General features: G+C 40.3%; 1 protein-coding gene across 1 annotated transcript; it reads right to left on the reverse strand.

Annotated features, from left to right (window-relative positions):
• Positions 1 to 2709: 2709 nt before the first annotated feature.
• Positions 2710 to 15122, reverse strand: LOC117294579 (drebrin-like protein A). Its single transcript, XM_033777049.1, has 11 exons — positions 14954 to 15122; positions 13381 to 13436; positions 13033 to 13145; positions 10991 to 11065; positions 10417 to 10635; positions 10120 to 10271; positions 8541 to 8595; positions 8104 to 8178; positions 7294 to 7672; positions 5307 to 5432; positions 2710 to 4659 (listed from the first exon to the last, which is right to left on the reverse strand). The coding sequence occupies exons 1-11, from the start codon at positions 15034 to 15036 to the stop codon at positions 4523 to 4525; spliced, it is 1470 nt and encodes a 489-aa protein (XP_033632940.1). The 5' UTR covers positions 15037 to 15122; the 3' UTR covers positions 2710 to 4522.
• Between the last annotated feature and the right edge of the window lie 6204 nt (positions 15123 to 21326).

Consider the following 21326-nt stretch of genomic DNA (forward strand, 5'->3'; position numbering starts at 1 on the left):
CTTTCTCTAAAACTAAAATACATTTCTAAAGGTGACGTTTCTAACAATTCATAATATCAATACCTCTCCAGTGCTCGTTACCAGGAAAGTTTCAATGGTTATTACTTTTCTCTTGACAGTTACGTTAATTACAAAGTTGCCGCGTAATCTTACTACTACATAAGAAAAACAAATTCATAAAAGTTAAGTCTCGACATATACTTAAAACAAGGTCACAGATTGGTTTGTTTCAACGTATTGCTGGCTTATACGCCCAATCATCAATAAAGATACAACTAAAAGTGAAAGTTCCAGTTGAATACAGTGTTCACTTGCTGAGTAAAAAAACAACAAAAAGCTCTCATGGTAATCGAATGTCATTTGAGGTTTAAAATTTGTTTCGTATTTTCATTGTTGATTTCTGACCAAAGGGTTACAACTGGGTACTTCACACGAAAGAGTTTCGCGGACTGCTTACACTACTAACTTCTTTATAGAACGGGTATAGGCTTTCGGATAAAACAATTACAGAACCTTTTCAGTGTCATTATCAAATAAGACCCTGTCTCTAAATGAAAAAAAAACCTAAGTGCTCTTGGATCTCCCATTGCAAAACAATATTAGAGCTAATGAGAATGCTCTTATGTAAATAAACTAAATTGTTTCTATATTTGCATCATATTATTTGGTGATTTGTGAATTGACTTCTCAAAGAGATACCACCACTCTCTCATTATTGTGGTTGAACCTTTCCAAGGACCTTTTAATTGATTTGTTATCAACACGACTTTGAGCGATCAATTTCCACCCTCACCGTGTCGAGATTAAAATCCTCTTCAGTCCCCTCGCTACCCGGGCCCCCCGGCCGCTAGGGGCGATCGCCGGTGCCCGCCTCAGTAATTTCCGCGCCATCTTCCCGTCTTTTACCCTTGATGACATAATCAGTCACACAATTCGTGTGCGGGTTCACCCTTTCAGAGCAGGAAATTATACAAAAAGAGCGGTAAAAAGAGAGACTTTTTATCCACAGCCGAATTATTTGAAAATGGAATTCAATAAGATAGACACTTAAAGCAGTAAGCTCATACGCGTCGTCAACATGTTTGGGGCGGTGGGTATTCTTGCATCTTCTTTAAGTCTTCGCTTAATCTGACTTGATTGGTTCGATGCAAAAAGATGGTGACTACATTAAGGCCTTTTTCATTGAGCTCCTTAAGCAGAAAACATTGTCCAGCAGTTTTCGGCTAAGCAAAGGTGAGCAACAAAGTGAGTAGGAAACCAGTCACAACTTGTATGTGTGACATGGCGGAGTTTTATTTGTTTGTAACCCTAGTTTGGTAGGCAACATTTTGGGGGGCTTACGACAAAACAACACAAGAAGAGGCAGGGGTCTGAACATGCATTTCAACTGAACAAACAAACAATCTAATAATTCCGACCCCGTGATGTGAAAACAAAAACCATGAAAAGAGTATTCCAACTCATCATTATAACCCCCTAATGAAATGCTTACAACTTATTGAGTTATTGGTTTTTAATTAGTTTTGTTTGTTTGTTAAAATGTTAAGGCTTTTGTTATACAAAATGTTGGAACGCAACTTTTTATGTATTCTAGCCGCATTTCGGCTATTGGCTGCGGTGGTCATATTTTAGTTACACATTTTAAATCAAAGCAAAATCTTTTTGCTCGTGCGCGCCATTTTGCGGCAACGTTTTGTGCATATCTTTATGAATATCGCCTACAGATTCTCAACAGCAGGGAACAATCATTCTGGGGAAGAAAAAAAAACTTTGATCTGATCGACTTGTGACTTATGTTTGACGTCTCCTAATACTCGTATAAAAGGATGGGGTTAAATCAACAAGAACCTAAATAGGATGAACATCAGCGGCTACCAAAGTACGACCCATCACATCATTATGTGCACAATTATTTGTATGTTATGATAAGCGTATAACAATTACTTCCCAAACCACACAAGCTGAAAATGTCAGCAGAGTCCAATAAACACTCCAAGAGTGCAAACCTGGGTTCAGTTTACATTAAAACCCGCCCGTACTTTCGGTGAGTTTCCCCCGTCACTTTAATACAGCCCGTGACACCGTCGATGGAGACCGAGATCCAAGACCCAGGAACCCGCAGTCAACTTGTGGCGCCCTTAATGACACCTTAAACAAACTAAAGTGCCTCGATTAGGTAAACTGTATGACATGATGCATATAATCTGAAACACAGATTAATCATGACATGACATGACAAAACAGTTCCTCAGACGAGTGTGAAGCGACAGCTTTTAGGAAATAGAGACAGGGCTGGTATCAACGGGTAACCGAAATAATCTTCGCCTGAATACTCTTCTGATGAAGACGAGCAGGGTATACTGCTCGAAACGTCAAGACAACACCGGCTCTGCTCAGAGCATACACTCGTTTCAAAAGAGTCTACACATAGTTGTACCTAGGGGTTTACTAAATATAGTATGTACAAAATGAAGTCACTCGAGCTCAAACAATTAGAAATATCTGCATTGATTCTTGAATAAAAATGGGGGGGGGCGGGGCGGGGTAGCAGAAATTGCTTACTGCCCTTGCATTTGCATCAGAATTTGTAACGTTTATAATATTACAATCATTGTAATAACGCCATAAATTGCAAGAGAGAATCGAAAACATAATTGATGTGGCGAAGTCTTTACGTCTTTAAAGGCAAAATAGATAGCACAAAGGAAGTATCCATGAAACTTATCATGCGCATTTATTTATTGCTTAACAAAACGTTATTTTGCTTTTACAAAAAGATCTCAGACTCCACTACAAAAAGGTTCACGACAATAATCCCATTAGATGTCGGAGAAAATCAAGTATAAAAGGAAATGTGAATTTACAAAGATCACCGGGCAGTTTTAAACGCTGCAGAAGAAGAAAAAACACTACTGGTCAGTCAAACAGCGCCCTCAATCACAATACTGGGACAGGTTCTCGATTATTTCACCCTTTGCAACTTAATAGTTTTTATATTGTCTGTGTATACTTATAATTTGGCCAGTGGATGTCAAGTTTCTATGTTTTTAACGTGAACCATAAAATAATTATAATTCTTTGTGGGAACATAAATGACTCACCGTGGGTCTCTATCTCTATGTTAGCAACAAGTACGGAATAGGGAATAATGACCTATAATGAATATAAAATAAAAAAAGGTATTTTGACAAAGAGTATATCAATAATTTAAAAGTCTATTATGTAGCTTTGTAGGCTGTACCTTCTTAGCAAATACCATACGAGGGCAGAGGAAGAGTACCTACATACCTAGAAGTATATGGAAACATAATATAAAATAATATAAAATAAAATAAAATAAAATAAAAGAGATATTCTAGGCTGAGGATTAGAGTAAACTTACACAATTTTATTCAATAAACCGCTAATAGACAAGTTTGTAAATAATCAACATAGAAAGTGAGTAATTTGCGAAACCTATGTTCATAAAAAAAACAAGGTGTATTTTTCTTTTGTAAAGGGCACCTTGAAGAGTGAATTGTACTGGAACATTTCACAGGGCACGGAGGCAATGTGACCCGGGGCAATGGGGGCAAGTCATGGCATGGGTCACACGCACGCGCATTTGCAGCCTGCACAAAGTTCGCTACTTCAGACTGCAAAGACGGCATACGTCAACCACGTTCACAGTGGCATACAATCTTGCACGCCATTATCTCTCGGAATGCCTTGCTCAATGACTCGATTTGCCGCGCTGCACCTCGTAGAGAGGCTGGGCATAGATTACCTTTTCAAAGTAAATTCTAACGACAGAATCTTATGTTAGTATGAGATTACCGTCAATATGTGGAGACCCCACACAAAAAAGTAAACATGTTTTTGCCATTTTAATTTCTGCCTCATGTAATTTATGTGTGCCACAGGACAGAGAAAGTACAAATGTGTAATACACTACCAATGTTGGCGTCATTTGTAGAAAATAGCTATAGGAAGTTCATCATTCATAATTTTTATTGTCACATCTTGGACTAAATCATTACCGAATAAACTATATCAAAGTTTCTTGCAAGGTTATTTTATAAAAACAATATTGTAAAACCCATTGTTTTCTGCACACCAAAGCCCCTCCCAAAATTTAATAATGCCCTCTCTCTTTAAGATAAAATTACCTCTTGTCTATAGTGAGTTAACTTGATTAATACTTAGAACAAAAATGACGCTTTTTAGGCAAATTTGGAATGATTTTCTACGAGTTTGTATAAAACAACAAAGCCTTTTTTGGCCATCCTAACAAAATTGGACAATTTTAGAACTGCCCCGTTTTTTGTCATGCTTTCAGAGCAAGGATAATACAATTACAGGCTTTGGCATAATTTAGGTCTAACCAATTTATGTAAGTATCTCATGATTAAACATTTGCATATATCTCAATATCATTTTTTCATCTTTCTTGATTTTACATTTAGTTTGATTTCTTAAAGGTTGATTGAGTGTATCTCACTTAAGCAGCAAGGCACATGCAGATGTATGGTACCCTTCTTCTTTATATGAGTTCTACATAGTTAGCCGGGAACATCCCGTTCGTACCATCTGGTGCTGTCCCCCTCCACCAACCAGGATCCAGCTGTTCGATGTCGGTGATTATGTCATCGGGGTCAAAGGTTATCTCTGTGTCATCAGCTGTAAATGAGAAAACCATAAAGACACATTTTGAATTTGTCTTGTCTTTAAAGTTCTTGAGTCTGCTCCCATTAGCTCAGAGAACAAATCGCTCAAATGAATGTGAGCTCAAAAAACAAATACCTTTACCTCTCAGAAGGTGTTGAGCTCAATGAGTGGGGGATGAGTTCAGAAAACGATGACCTCAAAGTCAGAAAACAATGAGCTCAATGACATTGAACCCAGCAAAATGATGAGCTCAATGATAGTTAGCTCAAAAACCAATGACATCACAGAAGGCGAGTTCAGAAAATCAGAAAAAAACGATGAGCTGAATGAGAGTGAGCTCAGAAAACAATGAATGACCTCACATATGTTGAGCTCAGAAAACAATGAGCTCAATACGATGAGCTCAACAAAAAAATAACCTCATGGAAGGTCAGCTCAATGACAGTGAGCTCAGAAAACAATGACCTCACAGAAGGTGAGCTCAGCAAACAATGTGCTCAGAAAACAATGAGCTCAGCAAACAATGAGCTCAGCAAACAATGAGCTCACAGAAGGTGAGCTCAGTTCAATGTCAGTGAGCTCAGAAAACAATGACCTCACAGAAAGTGAGCTCAGAAAACAATGAGCTCACAGGAGGTACGAAATGGAAAGGGACTTACCTGCTTGGTAGTCATAGACAGCCCTTGCTCTCTGTTCATCTCCAGCTGGTGGAGGACCATCGTCATAAGCGCCTCCTTCATCAACGGCTGCTTCCTCACCACCCCAGCTGTCTGTAGGTGGAACTTCTGCATAGTAGCCAAGTCATGGGTGAGTAAATAAGAGCAAAATGTTAATACTGAGATCAAGTTAAAGGGAATACTGTCGTTAGGATCATAGCAGGCCGGCATGTGGCTGTATATGGAATTAGGAACTCTAACCCAGTTACTGCACGCGTGCACACTGGTCAACACATCACAGTATTAGCCTTTTTGAGGTATGGTGGAAGTGCACAGTTTGTATACAGAGAACATTACCAAACAAAATGGTGTCATAGAATGGGATACTTTCTGGGACGATAGAGGGCAGCAGACTTACCGGGTAAATCCATTGTTCTCAGAATTATGCGCATGTTCAGAACTACGTAACCAATGGAAATTCACCCGGTATGTCTGCTGCCACCTAGCGTTGGAAAGTCTCCTATTGTGTCCACCATACCTCGAAATGGCTTATGGGGACTTTTTGGATGCTAGGCAGCAGCAGACTAACCAGTTGAAATCCATTGTTCTTGTTACTGTGAGCATGCTCAGAATTTATTTGTCAACACTGTAAATTTATCTGGTAAATCTGCTGCCACCTAGAGTTCCAAAGTCTCCCATTTATGTAGTATTTATTACATTGTGTTTAGGCGACCAGTGCGTCCGCTTACAGTAACTGGGTTAGGGTTTGAAACTCTGTGTGCAACCCATGGGCTTGCCATGATCATCATGACAGTCCCCATTTCAAAGTACGGTACATCTTTTGGTTATAAATGTAGGCCTACTCTATTTAATTAAACTTCTAAAGAAACAGACAATAATCTTTCATTGGAAAAGGTTATAACAATAATAAAACAACAAATAGGGCCAAATGTGAGGGTAGATCTGTTACAGAAGGCAGTGCTCTTGGGAACAGTGAGGATCCTAAGAAACACCAAGATCTAAGGCTGAGGAGTTACCGGAAAATATGATCTTTCTTTTTGCATGCTGTGATAAAATGAAATAGCAATCACAATAATAATAATACGAGATATTCAAGCATAATAATAAGACATTTATATAGCAGGTAATGCATGAGCCTCTATATATGCAATACATAACATCAAACAATGAAATAGTATGAGGCAACTTGTTACAACAATGTGGAGTCAAACAAGGTAGGTTATCACATGGGAAACAAAGCATAAAAAAGGTTCAATTATGATTTCATACAAAATAAATGCATATTTCTTTCAACAATAACAGCAATAATATTAACACAATGGATGGATTCAAATACAATGTTCTCAACAAACAGTTTTCACACAAAAAGAAATGTTTCTCATTTTGACTAGGATCGAACGTTAAGATCGAACCTAGATCACACATTTAGAAATGAATTAAATCTCAGCAGGGAAGTACCCAAGAAGTATTCTGTAGATGCTGATTACTCCAATTGATACAGAAACACAGGCCTGTATGAGTAAGAGCACCGTGGCATTTTCTGGTAAAGGGTACCTATATGTTGAAAATGAGAATTTCTACTGGAGCATTTCAAGGGCACTAAGGCAACGACCAGAAGGCATGGAGTCAACTGCCTTTGTTGCCTATGTGAAGTATCAGGCCTTGAAAAGAAATGGTTATAAAGATAAACTGTACACTATTCTGTTGAACTTCATTGTATTTCATTAGCAGTTATGTTTGTATTGAAACAGACATAATTAGAATATCCAAGTCCCTTAAAAATTGAAAATTTTCAGGCATGATGACTGGCTCATGGAAAAAAGAAGGACCATCTGATTGATAACAAGGCTATTCAATCACAATTGTTGTATTTTTTCAAAGGGTAAAACAAATCGGAAATCAGACTAAAGTTGAAAGAATATCATGCCTGATGTGTATCGTTATGAAAAACGAAGTCATTGACAATCACCTTGCTGTGGTTCTGGTTCTGGCTCATATTGTTGTTCCGGTTCTGGCTGATAAGCCGGTCCCGGTACCGGTTCTGGCTCTGGCTCAGGCTCATACTGTGGTTCTGGCTCAGGCTCATACTGTGGTTCTTGCTCAGGCTCATACTGTTCTTCAGGTTCTGGCTGATAAGCCGGTTCCGGTTCTGGTTCTGGCTCAGGCTCATACTGTGGTTCTGGTTCTGGTTCGTACCGAGTCTCAGGTTCTGGCTCAGGGCCTGGTGCAGGTACGGCGGGCATTGCTCGTGGTTTGGGACGGCTAGCAGGGGGTGGAGGTTCAGAGCCTCTCTGCTCAAATGTTGCACGGGGATTCTCTCCTCTTTGTGCCACCATCTCCGCAGCCTCCTACAACAAATGAATATGATATAGTCTTATATAGCGCACAAATGGACAAGGTACCTTTATCTAACGATAGGGTACTCAAGGCGCTTGAAGAGAGAGAAACATTCCAAATCTAAGACAGGTTTTAAAAAAAAACTATGAATAATCAGACAAAATTTATGTGCCGCTGCGCATTCAGCAGCAACTGCCAGACACACCAGGGCAAATCACTTCTCGTAACTGGGTTCTTTAATATGCATTACACAACACAAAGGACCTACAGCAAAAGGATGAAGCAACAGTGGTTAAGTATCTTGCTTAAGGACACAAGTGTCACAACAGAGACATGAACCCACACTCTGCTGACCAGACACACCAGAGCTTCAGTCCAGTGTACTAGACCACTCTGCCATGACAAACTGCCAACTCATACAAAACAAATCCCTATTGTGTACCTTGGTGCGACTACTAACACCTCCGGGACGAGTTCTGGAAGAAGGATCCGCTTCTTGTTGCTTCTGCTTATTCTCCTGCAATCAAAGAAAACACATTATCACTGGGGGAAAGAAAAACCTTGCAAAATTCCAATCAACTTCAAGACCTGAGGTTAAATGGTTTAACCACTTCACATGTAAATACGCAAATTTGTCTTGATTGGTCTACAGCAGATAGTTTGTTGCGCCAACAACAACTTCAGAGCACCCTCAATTTTAGCTGGCAGTTGAGCGGCTGACGTGATATATCCATCCGGACATTTGATTGTGTAGTGTGTGCCTACTGTGCTATACTTCGTTTCACCTGTACACAGCGAAACAGAAGATACTGACAATCATGTTTGTAATGTCCTTTTTTTCTGAGGGGCTTGTGTGTAATCTATTTAGAGATGACTCACCCATCTTAACTGTTCATCTTGTCTTTGTTGCTCCAGTGTTTTTCTCTCTTGTTGCCTGGATAATGTAGTTCAAATCATTAGAATCTTTATCTATATGAAGAGTACACTTATTCTAACCACACAAGTCTTTAGAATGTTAATCACAATTGGTTCTTATACATGATATATATTGCAGTAGCTGAAGTAAAGAGGCTTCACAACATTTATCATCCCTATTAAAACCATTCCTCTAACTTTCTCAACTCCCTGGGGAGCATACAACCCACCCCAATAAGCTTGGGCGGTTCCTTCGGTTACCCGGTTCTACCCGGTTCCAAATTGAAAACCGGACCGGCGGTTCCACTCTTCTGTGGAACCGGGTACCCGCTTTTGTCGGTTCCGATTTTAAAAGACCGAGTCCCAACTATAAAAGGCTCTGTGGAGCCGATCCTGCGACGAACCGGCTCTAGAAATTGAGGCTTGATGTTGAAAGCGGTGACCGCAGATACAGTGTGCAAAGGCTTCAAGCCGACATGAGTATCAACTATCACGTGTGGCTGCATACACAGTGCACAGCCCCCTCCAATGCATAGGCATCTATACATGTATATCTCATGCATATACATGTACATGTACAGAGTCCAAAGTCCAAATAGACAGCACGTTGTGATTGGCTGCCGATATATCCATATTCATAAAAGCTTGCCCCACCCACAAAACACACAGTACTGTATGCATGTACAGGCATGTACACTTGTATGTACAGAGACGACACACTGCATGCACTACGGACGTACTGCACTACGGACGTACTGCACTACGGACGTACTGCACTACGGACGTACTGCCGGCTAAATCAAAGACTTGTTTAAATGCAGGGAGAATAGACCTTATGCACATGACGTCATTTCAGTACGGCGCCCCCGCATTGAGGTCAAAACGAGATTGTTCATTGGTCAATCTATGTGCGTTTTGATTGTTTCGTCACCGTTTGACCTCAAAGATGGCGGCTGGATGACGTCAATGCATAAGGTCTATAGGTGCTCGGTGGCACGATGTCTGATTGACTTGGGGTGGGTATTCTGGTATTTTCGTTAAAAATAGATCGGCTCCAATTGTGTGTGTGTGAGCTTGGGACCGATGTCTGATTAACTTGGTTATTTTCAGTTAAAATAGATCGGCTCAATTGTGTGTGTGTGAGCTCGGGACGGGCGGCTTATGTTTTATATTGAATTGGAACCGGGTATGTCTCAGAACCGAGCTTTTTTTTCGGAACCGGAACCGAGCCCCAAATTTCTGGAACCGCCCAAGCTTACACCCCAAGCTGATTAATGCCAAGTGGTTAATTCAAGTCAATACTGTCTAGCATTAAGCCTGATTTGAAAAGCCCAGTGATTTCAGAAGATGGTCCTAACTTAGGACTAGTCCTAGAAGTTATTAAAAACTTAAGGCTAGTCCAAAGTTAGGACAAGTAACTCGTCCCAACTCGAGATAAAGCTAGACTTAACTCTTTGCGAAATCCGCCCCTGGTATGCTGAACCCAAATGAGAGTGATTATGATATGCGTTGGGAAGTAAAAAAAAATGTAAAAAATACTTACTTCTGTTGGTCAACTGATCTCATCCTATCAGCCATCTTAACATCTCTTTGTGACGCCTCTTTCTCCTCCCTCTTTCTTCTCTCTGCATCAATCTTCTCAAGCTCGGCAGATTGCTTCTTCTTCTCTTCAACTCGACGTTGCTCCTCTGCCCTCTGAGTAATCAAACAAAAACAAGTTTATAGATGGCACTTATCATTAGAACTGGGACTAGAAGGTCTGGTACCCTTTGCGTGTCTGTGATAACTGTGTGTATAGGGTTTTGAATCTTATCTGTTTGATATAAAAACAAAATCATACCTCTGTCTCAGACCAAAATTTATCACTTCTCTTGGCTTTGATTTCCGCTGCCGCATTAGTCCTCTTGTAAACGGATGATACTGGGCCAGGCTCTACCATCTCAACAGATTTCTCCTTGTGGAAGCTGTAGTTGGAACCTGACGCCTTGGAAACTTTCTCCAAGATGCTCTCTGGTTCTACGTCGTCCTCAGTACGAGCGTTGATAGTAACATGTGCACCCTAAAGAAATCAAAGACATGATGAAGAGTAAATAAACATGACCGAAGAAAAGATTTGAAATAATTTGGCGTTGAACAAAGACAAATTTACTAGAGTGGGACTGAAAACCTGTGACCTTCGGATTAACGAGCCTGCACTCCACCAAATGAGCTATACAGACCACAAGTTGGTGGTCTACCTGTTCTGTCAATTTGGTTAGGGTGCCTCTCACATATCTTTTTGAATAACTCAAACAATTACTGAGTAGGCCTATACAGTGCTTGAAACCCACATCGGTGTTAGGGTAAAACCAAATAAAAGTCTTTATTCCCGATTCAAATTGAACATCTACTATATTTTAAACAAGTACGCTTACTCTAAGTAGCTTGGCAACATCCACTGTGTGTCTGGCACATGTTCCTTTTACATTGGTTGGAGCTCCTTCTCCTTGCTGTAATGGATTCAAAAGATTTAAAAACACCCCAAATAAATATCTTCATTCTTAGTGAACGTACTTCTAACTCAGAAGAGATTTGATTCTACAAACTCTGGGCGTAGTGAGTAATAAACCATTTAAAGACAACACCACTCGTTGCCAGGAAGGTCAGAATGGTTATGGTTATTGTTACTTGACACCCAAATTGCTAGCATGGGCAGCGTGCTTTGTCAATATCTCTCGTCACTAACCCCTTGTACGGATTGACTGAAAATCAATGCTGATTGGCTACCAAAATTGACTTCTTCGTGTACACGCTTGTTAGAAACTTTGGAGCGCTTGTAGGACACTTAGTAGGCCTGCGTCAAAATGCAACTATTTTTACTGGATTCCATTTCAATGATTCATTTTTTTCACGGTCTCTCTAATCTGCATGCAGTCAGACATATCACATGATAAAAGAAGAATGAGATGGGAACAGTTGTTGTCTGACTTGATACCTCCTTTGTGGGTTACCTCTTTTGTGTCACGGTCAGAAAGATCACCCCTGGGAACAAAGTTGCAGAAGACCATATCAGTCCAGCAATTTGGGTGTCAAGTAACCATACATGGGGTACGTTCAGACGTGGGGTTAAACTAGTCCTTAATCCAAAAGTGCTAAACTAACCCTGCGTGTGAACGCAATATTCTGGTCCGCGAGGGTTAATTTGACCCACTGAGCTGGGCTAAACTAAACCAAAAAAATTGGTGGACTAGACTAACTTAGCCCAGGTTTTACGACCAACCCCCCGCTGCGAGGCCCAGTAAACCATCGTTGGAACGCAACTGACCTGCTACTTCCGGTCTATTTTAGCCCAAATGACCGCGGCAACAAAGGTGACGTCATTCCACGTGTATGGATGGATCGGCAGCAAGTATTTGGTGGTGTCTTCATGAATCCATGGAGCTATACTATAATATCTCCTTGCGTCTCTCCGCTGCCTTCCCTTTATGTTACCATTAAGTGTTGGGGCCCCGGTATTCCCCTTCGCCGAAAATGTTTGAAATGGACGTCGCACGAAAACAAGTTCTCATTTTTAGTAGCACTATTTAGTTTTTAAATTCACTTCTTCTGTGTGCAACGCTACTTTATGATAACGAACTGGTTTTGCTTTGAAGAAAGTGGCATCTAATCACAGCTAAGCTACACACACAGGATCGACAATTAAGACCAAAGTTTGGGTTCGAAAACTAGGTTGTATCTGGTTCCTGCCCTCAACAACTTTACGTAACAGTTATACGAGTAGCAGACTAATGTTGAATTGAAAAACAATTTTTAACGTAACATGAGAATGTGTGTAGGCTACGACTTCTCAATGACTAAGTTGTGATATATTTACAAAAGTTCACACTCAAAAATAATTTGAAGCTTTCAACAACAACGTGTAAATGTTTCGTTCATCGAGGGCAGTGTGGAACGGAAACTTCAGCGGGCACAATAGAATTGCGTTTGTGCTGGGGCCAAGCAAGGATATGAACTGATTTAGCCGTCTTTAATGATGGATACATGATGACCATGAGGTTCGTAGAGACGATAGCGGATCGAAACCCTGTGGAAAACGCATGGACAATGTAACAAACCGGAACCAGCAATGGTAAGGTTCGCCGATGCATGACCCAATAATCAACATCGTGGGCTAGTTTAGTCCGCTTGACCACAATAAACTCACTGTGTGAACGCAAGCCAATTTTGGACTAAGTTATGTTTATCTTTTGGACACCCGCGGTGCTCGGATTAAGGACTAGTTTAACCCCACGTCTGAACGTACCCTGTGTCTGTGGCACTAGATTTATTTGCTTTAGAAGGGACCCAGATACATAGCTCTTAAAATATTAAGGGGTAAACTACAAAGGAATATATTATTTGCTAGTGATAAGATCTAATAGCCTAATGTGTATCTATCTCTAATCATAGTTAAGACAATATTAAAAAAAAAAATTACCCAATTGACGAGGACAAATTTGGGTAGGTTTGTGTTTGGATCAACTACTCTGCAGTAAGCGTACATGATCTTGCTCCCGCTAAGCTCATCCACCATCTCCTCCAGCCCATCCTCTATAAGAAAAAGAAAAAACATACCAGTTAAATTCTTTCTGTTCTTCTAAATCACTCTACGATCCCAGCCATATCTCGTTGGGCCCCCCTGCCCCCTTTCAATGTTGGTTCCGATTGTTGGCTGTGTTCTTGTGTTTTGCATGAAGAAATGCAGTCAGAAATAAAACATTCAGGCATGCAGAGTACGAAGTATGAACATGACCAAACAATTAATACATTTTGGTGTAGTAGTTACCTCCTGTTTCCACAACTTTGAGCTCATAAGTTTTCCCTTCATAACCAAACACCGCCCTGTTGGTGAAAACAGAAAAATTGATTGAAACAATATCGGAAACAAATTTGGGATTGAACAAGCAAAACTTGACTAGAGTGGAACTTGAACCAGTGACCTCCAGTTTAACATGCACATAAGAGTCAATATGAAACTTTTGAAGGGGCACCAAGGCCAAGACCAGGGGGAACGATGGTCATAGTCTCTGTGGATTTTGCATAATTCTAGGCTTGTCATTTTATATGAACTTTTGAATGCTCGTTTGCTTTTGGATTTTCTTCATTATCTTTACAAAAGTTGATGTCATGTTTTCATTTGGCATTAAGATGCCATGACTGGTCAGACCAATGCATATTTTGACACATTACAGCTTTTTGGTGATTGTCAAGCAGGCCTGTATGGCAAGGGCACCGAGGCATTTTTTCCTAAAGGGCACCCTATGACTTTATGAGGAAAATTGTAAACTTCTACAGGAGCATTTTGAGGGCACCAAGGCAATAACCAGGGGGCATCGAGGCAATCGTCTTTGTTGCCTCTGTGAAGTATCAGGCTTGGTCAAGTATCTTTTTAGTGCAAAAATTGCAGTCTACTACTACTCATAAATATGTACGCTTTGTCCACTTTCTCTGTTGCATCTGTGTACGTTGCAGAAACCTAAACTGGCACAAACGCAGCACACGAGAGAGGGTGTTCGTGTAGATTATTCAGAGGAGAGAGGACTGCGACTAAGGAGGGATTTGAATAAGTCGACTGATTTAGCTTGAAAGACGTTTTCTTCCAGGTGGTTCCAGTCAATAATTGTTCTAGTGACAAATGAGTACTTGAATTTGTTGGTGTTGCACCTACTAGCCCTGGTAGGACGTCAGTCAGTATGCAACGAAGGAGTCGCACCTGGGCTAGTGTTGCACCAGGGAAACTTGAAGCACTCTTTGAAGTTATTTGATATTGAACTTTCGATTGGGGTAGGTCGGATGTACCTGCCTGGTTTAGGGGGTGTTAAGTAAAGTTGTGATGGTTCTCTGACGTTTGTTTACATTGCGAGTAGGGTCGTCTACAGTGATTTTCTCTGACAGGTCAGATGCATCCTCAGCCACAAAGCAAATAATGCAGACCTAAAACTTCACTCTTGAAGGGGTACAGCAATTTCCTATGGTAAGGGAGGGGCAATTATCTATTGAGGAAAATGTAAACTTGTATTGGAACTTGAAAGAAAAGGGCACCACACAGCAAAATCACAGCTATGAAATGAGATGTGGTCCTAATATAATACTACAGTGATGATTGATAGTGTCTACAGAAAATGAAATGCACACACACAGACTTAACCCATTAATTACACATTTCTAGTGGCTATCAACTATTGAATGGCATCCAATTGATTTAAAACGGGAAATGTTAGCAAACAACACACACGAAAAGCGAACCCGGAAATGCCTGCACAATGTCACAGTGGTCAAAAATGTCCAAATACAAAACCCACACTCAGTTTATGTTGTACTGCGGTAAATTGATAAAGTGAATCTCAAAATCATCTCACCAGTCCGTTGAGGATTTATCGTCGGAGACATCTTTCCACGCTTTCATGAGTGCATCTTTGTGTTTTAAGAAGCTAACAGCCATCTTGCAAGAAGGAAGTCGTTTCTCCGACTTTACAAAACGGAAACTTCGAAAAAGGCTGCACAGTAAAATCCACCTGTAAAACTGACCTGGTAACCGTACCGCTAATGCTGATAGTGCACGTTAAATGCGCGTTTATTTTAAGGTACCAGACTAGTGGTGGTGGAGATTTCGAAGGGGCGTGGCTGCTGCTGCTCCGCAGTGGGTGGGATGGGCAGGATAGATTGGGGGGGGGGGGGGGATCAGTCTGGGGGATAGGCAATTCTGAATGAATTTGATGTAAGATTTGATGGTCAACATTGGGTATTCTTTCACAAAATGCATACAGATTGTTAAACACTTACCGATCGGTTACATCTACCGTTTTTAGTTCCAGAATGATTCAAAAGCATAGCATATTTGACTAATTTGCATATCTCTATTGAGAAGGGCAACGCACATTTTTTAAAGGGAAATACTTTTCTTGCGATAGAGGAGGGGACGATCCCAAATAAGATACAATATGGATAAACGGTTAAATTATAGCATTGTGATAAAACATGTCGTTGCTTTGAAGACTTTTGGAAACATGTGTGGAATGTACGATGAAGAATTAGCTGTAAGGAAAAACCAACCCTCCGTGAACACCCCCATTAAAGAATGGAGACAAGTCCCCTTATTTTCTAGATAACTATCGATAAATCGTTGGGCAAAAAGAATTTCCCTTGTTTGACAACCAGCCCACCCCAGGCCCTGTTTTGCTTCTGCTAGAGCAAACTAAAGCAGGATGGGGATGTACCAGTCAAGTCGTACTTGTGAGATGGTATTTTGGCTGGTAACGCAACAAATATAGGTGCTTTTGATTAGCTCGATCCCTGACGGGATCCTAACAAATATAGGTGCGTTCGATTAGCTCGATCCCTGACGGGATCACAACAAATATAGGTGCGTTCGATTAGCTCGATCCCTGCCGTAATGCGGTGCGCATTCGGGTGAAGAGCCCCTGAGAAGAGCTCCCGAACGATCACTCGCCATCGATCTCGTGGTGACGTCATGCACCTCGGGCCAGTCCCAAGTGATCCAAGTGATCTCAAAGAAGGGCACTCGGAGCCGATCCGGGCCCAATTTGCTGCTAAGAACAGAAATTTGCTTAGCATGAAAAATTTGCACTGATACAAATAGGATTTCCCAACCAAATTTTTATTTCATTGTCAAGATAGGCAAACAACAGTAAAAAAGCAAGAATGCAACCAATGGAAATTTGGTTGGTAATCCTGTTTTAATCAAGGAAGAAATTTCATGCTACCCAAATGTTCATGTTTAGCAGCTCTATGAAATTGGGAATTGGGTGATCCCCTAGAATGACGTCAAAGCTATTCGAACGTACCTGGGGCAGACCGGGGTCGACCCGGGGAAGCTAATCGGACGCACTCATTGCTTATAAAAGTTTGAGAAACTAGTAAGCTGCAAACTGCTTAACAACCGAAAGGACCTGATTATAAATGACAAGCATATTAGTGGCCTGACGTTTCGATCCATCAGAATCTTTCTCGAAGGCTAAACGACAACAAAACAAATAGTGACATGTTCATGTTTGTTGCTACGGTCTAAACGTCCGGCAACTTACTATTTTCTTGCGCTTACAAGTAAGTTGTGTTTAGTTGTGCACTGATGGACATTTTATATTTTATATATATTTATATTCTATTGACCAAACCAACAGCGGACGAGCCGCCAATTACAGGAAAGGATAAAAAACAATTAGAAATATTCATATAGCCTATATAAAAACAATCTGATATGTACAAAATAAAATTAAAGCATACATTGAAGATTAAATAAAATAAAATAGGGAACAGAAACAGACCACCACGAGCGATTGTGAACATTAATTTAAAATATACTTTTACACCATGCATCGATTTTTACTCTATCAATTTATTTAAAGACACTGTACACTATTGGTAATTGTCAAAGACCAGTCTTCTCACTTAGTGTATCGTAACATATGCATAAAATAACAAACCTGTGAAAATTTGAGCTCGATTGGTCGTCGGAGTTGCGAGATAATAATTAAAGAGAAAACACCCTTGCTTTAATTTCAGCACTTATAATAACCAACAGTGTTCATTGCCTTTAATTTCAGCACTTATAACGAGTTCTTAATTTTGTCCCCCATCCACAGGTTACAAACAGGTACAATTATTACATTTCATTCATGCCTATGTTCATTAACCTGCCCGATGACTTTTGACGAGTTGTGCTCATCTTAATTAAACATAGTATGCTTGAAATGTTTCAGGTCATTTACACATGAATCTCAACACCCCGGTGCAAGGCGTGTCATTCCACAAGGGGCCATAACGCATCTCCACACAAGACCCTTTTACCGCCATTTTTCTCTTGGCTCATACGTCGGTTGGGAGTGGTCTGCCAAGGCGTGACAAACTCTGACAGTATACTGTTCAGCTTCATCAAAGGTCTTAGCATCCGTCACAAGAAGGTAGCAATGATTCCCAAAACTTGTCTATGGACTGATGCAGGACATGCATGGATATATGATCAGGAAATGCGTCTGAAGGAGAGCTGAAACAGTGAAGTTTGCCGCCATTTTGAGCGCCGAGTGATAGCGTCTGAACACGGCAGGACGTGTCTAACTCAGCAAGTGGTAAGCTGTTGTCAGCCGTACCCCCGCCTGTCCATATACTCTAAGTTAATTGTTTTTAATTGAATTTTTTTTATTCCGAAACGGGGAGGGTAACATTGTAATAATGAATAACGATTAGTGAAGAAGTCATAAGGAAATGAGTGTGAAAGGAACACGTTGCCTTGGATCGGTCGAGTTCGTCTTTGAAAAGCATGTGTAACAGTTTGTTATAAAATGCATATGGTTTAGAAAGATGTTTCAAAAGTTGAATACAATGATCCACACACATTTGCCTCAAAATTGCGTGGTTTTTCTTTTACTTGACGAACTATCACGGTCGGCCATTTATGGAAGCAAAATATTTTGACTCCCATAAATGGCTGGCCGTGTTTGTCGATAAGGTAAAAGGAAAACCACGCAATTATGAGTGATACTTGTGTGGATCATTATATTCTACTTTTAAAATATATTTTTAATCAAATGTATTAAAAAACGGTTACAAAAGCTTTTCAAAGACCAACTCGACTGATCCAAGGCAACGTGTTCCTTTAACTAATAACAAAAAACATACATTGGTAAAGCCTTGTTCACACAGTTTGATTTTTTTTAACGGTAAATAAAAAGACATACTTTGCAACGCAATGAATTATAGCTTCATCAGGAGTGTCCATACAAAAACTTACATCTATCTTCCCTACCAAGAATTTAAAAGTCTCTGTATTTATTAATAACATAAACCAGCATAATATTCATAAGGTCGTTATTTAATGGGCAATAAAAAATTTAAAGCAAACAACAGAATTTCAGTTTCAACATCAAGGTGACAATGCGGGCAAATTCTTTGGATAACTTTCCATATGGCGCCACCACTTTTGTACTCATTTTTACAATAAGGGATCTCATTGAGGTAAATTAGATACTATATCATTTCATTTCGAATTAATAAGTGGTGGCGCCATACGGAAACTTTTTGCCAATTCTTTGGTTTGACTCTAACCCAATGAACCTCCCTATAGTTCAATAAGTAGCTGAAGAGCATCTGAATTGGGCCAAAGAATGGCGATATTATAATTAACACAACGTAAATATAACTCAAACTCAAACTGGGTTTGAAGATACGGTATGTCCTGAGCTTATTCTTTTGGCCAGAATTAGTTCTATAGCCATTATGCAATCTATTGTACCAGTTAGAGTTAAACACTGAACGTTTCACATTCCTTTGGCTATATAGATGGCACAGTACCTTTTAAGCATGAGAAATACCGATGTTTTGTGGCCAAGCCCTTGTGTCTGATCACAGAGAATGTACAGCATTGTTATCACTTCAACCAGTAACTTAGCATATGTACAAAGGGAATAAATTGGGTGTACGTATGGCTAACTGATGACGCGGTAAATTTTGTAGAGATTGGGCATTAGTCTGGAGTCGAAATGACCATAACAAATCTGTGAACTTTTATTAGACAGCTCTGTGCACAAAAATCCCTTTTGGGAGGCTGTTGAGCACAGTTCTGATTCCCACTTTATCAAGAAATTGTCCAAGCCGCCCTAAAACTTTTAAAATTCGGATGCAGGGAAATGCCAGGTAGTGTCGGGTACAATGACTCCGTGTCTCTAGCATGTTTAATTTCAGAGTTATTGAAGAGTTCGGCTCAGATTTATTTTAAAACCATTCAACAAAACAATTCATCTGCTTTTTGTGTCTAGCCCATGCATACAACTTTAGGGTGGTAATAGGTCTACTTCCTGGCTGCTGGCCCCGCTTAGATACATTTCATATCATTAAAATTAGTTCAAGAAGAAATACCTTGAAAATGGCTATCCGATGAGTAATTACCAAAGAAAGTGTCCACTGCCTCTAAATGGGCGTGACATGCACCTGTGCTTATTCAGGTTTTGCACGTGACACAACCTGAATGAGACATAGATATCGAATTAAATGTAGAATTAACTACGAGTTCGTTTCGGAGCACAGCCGCCTACTTGTAATTTTCGGTATCAAGAAGTCTGGAAGACGCTCTAAAACTTTGAAATTTAAATTCAGGGACATGCCAGGATGACGCAGGTACAAACTGCGTCTCTCTATCGTTTTTAGTTCCAGAATGATTCAAAAGCATAGCTGAAAGTTTTTATAAGTCCGGGCTTTTTTTTCAAGGCATATATTTGTTTTCTCCAATAATCACCACATGCCGTGTATTTCATGCATTAAATGTCCCAAATTTAGGGGGTGTCGGGTCTACTCCCTGGCCTCTAGCGTCGCTTTGAAAATCCCCATAGCCCTAATTTTTGTACGAGAGGAAAGCCCTTGAAATTGTCTATCCATTGGTGCTAAACTTGTTAAGATTGGGCAATGATTTTGGATGAAATTGACCCGTTGTACTTTTGATTTTCTCTGTGCACAAAAATCCCCTAGGGAGGCTTGTTGAGTTCGTTTCGGAGCACAGCCGCCTACTTTTAATTTTCGGTACCAAGAAGTCTGGAAGCCGCTCTAAAACTTTGAAATTTAAATTCAGGGACATGCCAGGATGACGCAGGTACAAACTGCGTCTCTCTATCGTTTTTAGTTCCAGAATGATTCAAAAGCATAGCTGAAAGTTTTTATAAGTCCGGGCTTTTTTTTCAAGGCATATATTTGTTTTCTCCAATAATCACCCACATGCCGTGTATTTCATGCATTAAATGTCCCAAATTTAGAGGGTGTGTCGGGTCTACTCCCTGGCCTCTAGCGTCGCTTTGAAAATCCCCATAGCCCTAATTTTTGTACGAGAGGAAAGCCCTTGAAATTGTCCATCCATTGGTGCTAAACTTGTTAAGATTGGGCAATGATTTTGGGTGAAATTGACCCGTTGTACTTTTGATTTTCTCTGTGCACAAAAATCCCCTAGGGAGGCTTGTTGAGTTCGTTTCGGAGCACAGCCGCCTACTTTTAATTTTCGGTACCAAGAAGTCTGGAAGCCGCTCTAAAACTTTGAAATTTAAATTCAGGGACATGCCAGGATGACGCAGGTACAAACTGCGTCTCTCTATCGTTTTTAGTTCCAGAATGATTCAAAAGCATAGCTGAAAGTTTTTATAAGTCCGGGCTTTTTTTTCAAGGCATATATTTGTTTTCTCCAATAATCACCACATGCCGTGTATTTCATGCATTAAATGTCCCAAATTTAGGGGGTGTGTCGGGTCTACTCCCTGGCCTCTAGCGTCGCTTTGAAAATCCCCATAGCCCTAATTTTTGTACGAGAGGAAAGCCCTTGAAATTGTCCATCCATTGGTGCTAAACTTGTTAAGATTGGGCAATGATTTTGGGTAAAATTGACCCGTTGTACTTTTGATTTTCTCTGTGCACAAAAATCCCCTAGGGAGGCTTGTTGAGTTCGTTTCGGAGCACAGCCGCCTACTTTTAATTTTCGGTACCAAGAAGTCTGGAAGCCGCTCTAAAACTTTGAAATTTAAATTCAGGGACATGCCAGGATGACGCAGGTACAAACTGCGTCTCTCTATCGTTTTTAGTTCCAGAATGATTCAAAAGCATAGCTGAAAGTTTTTATAAGTCCGGGCTTTTTTTTCAAGGCATATATTTGTTTTCTCCAATAATCACCACATGCCGTGTATTTCATGCATTAAATGTCCCAAATTTAGGGGGTGTGTCGGGTCTACTCCCTGGCCTCTA

This window comes from Asterias rubens, chromosome 9 (genome assembly GCF_902459465.1).
Source record: "Asterias rubens chromosome 9, eAstRub1.3, whole genome shotgun sequence".
Taxonomy (NCBI): domain Eukaryota; kingdom Metazoa; phylum Echinodermata; class Asteroidea; order Forcipulatida; family Asteriidae; genus Asterias; species Asterias rubens.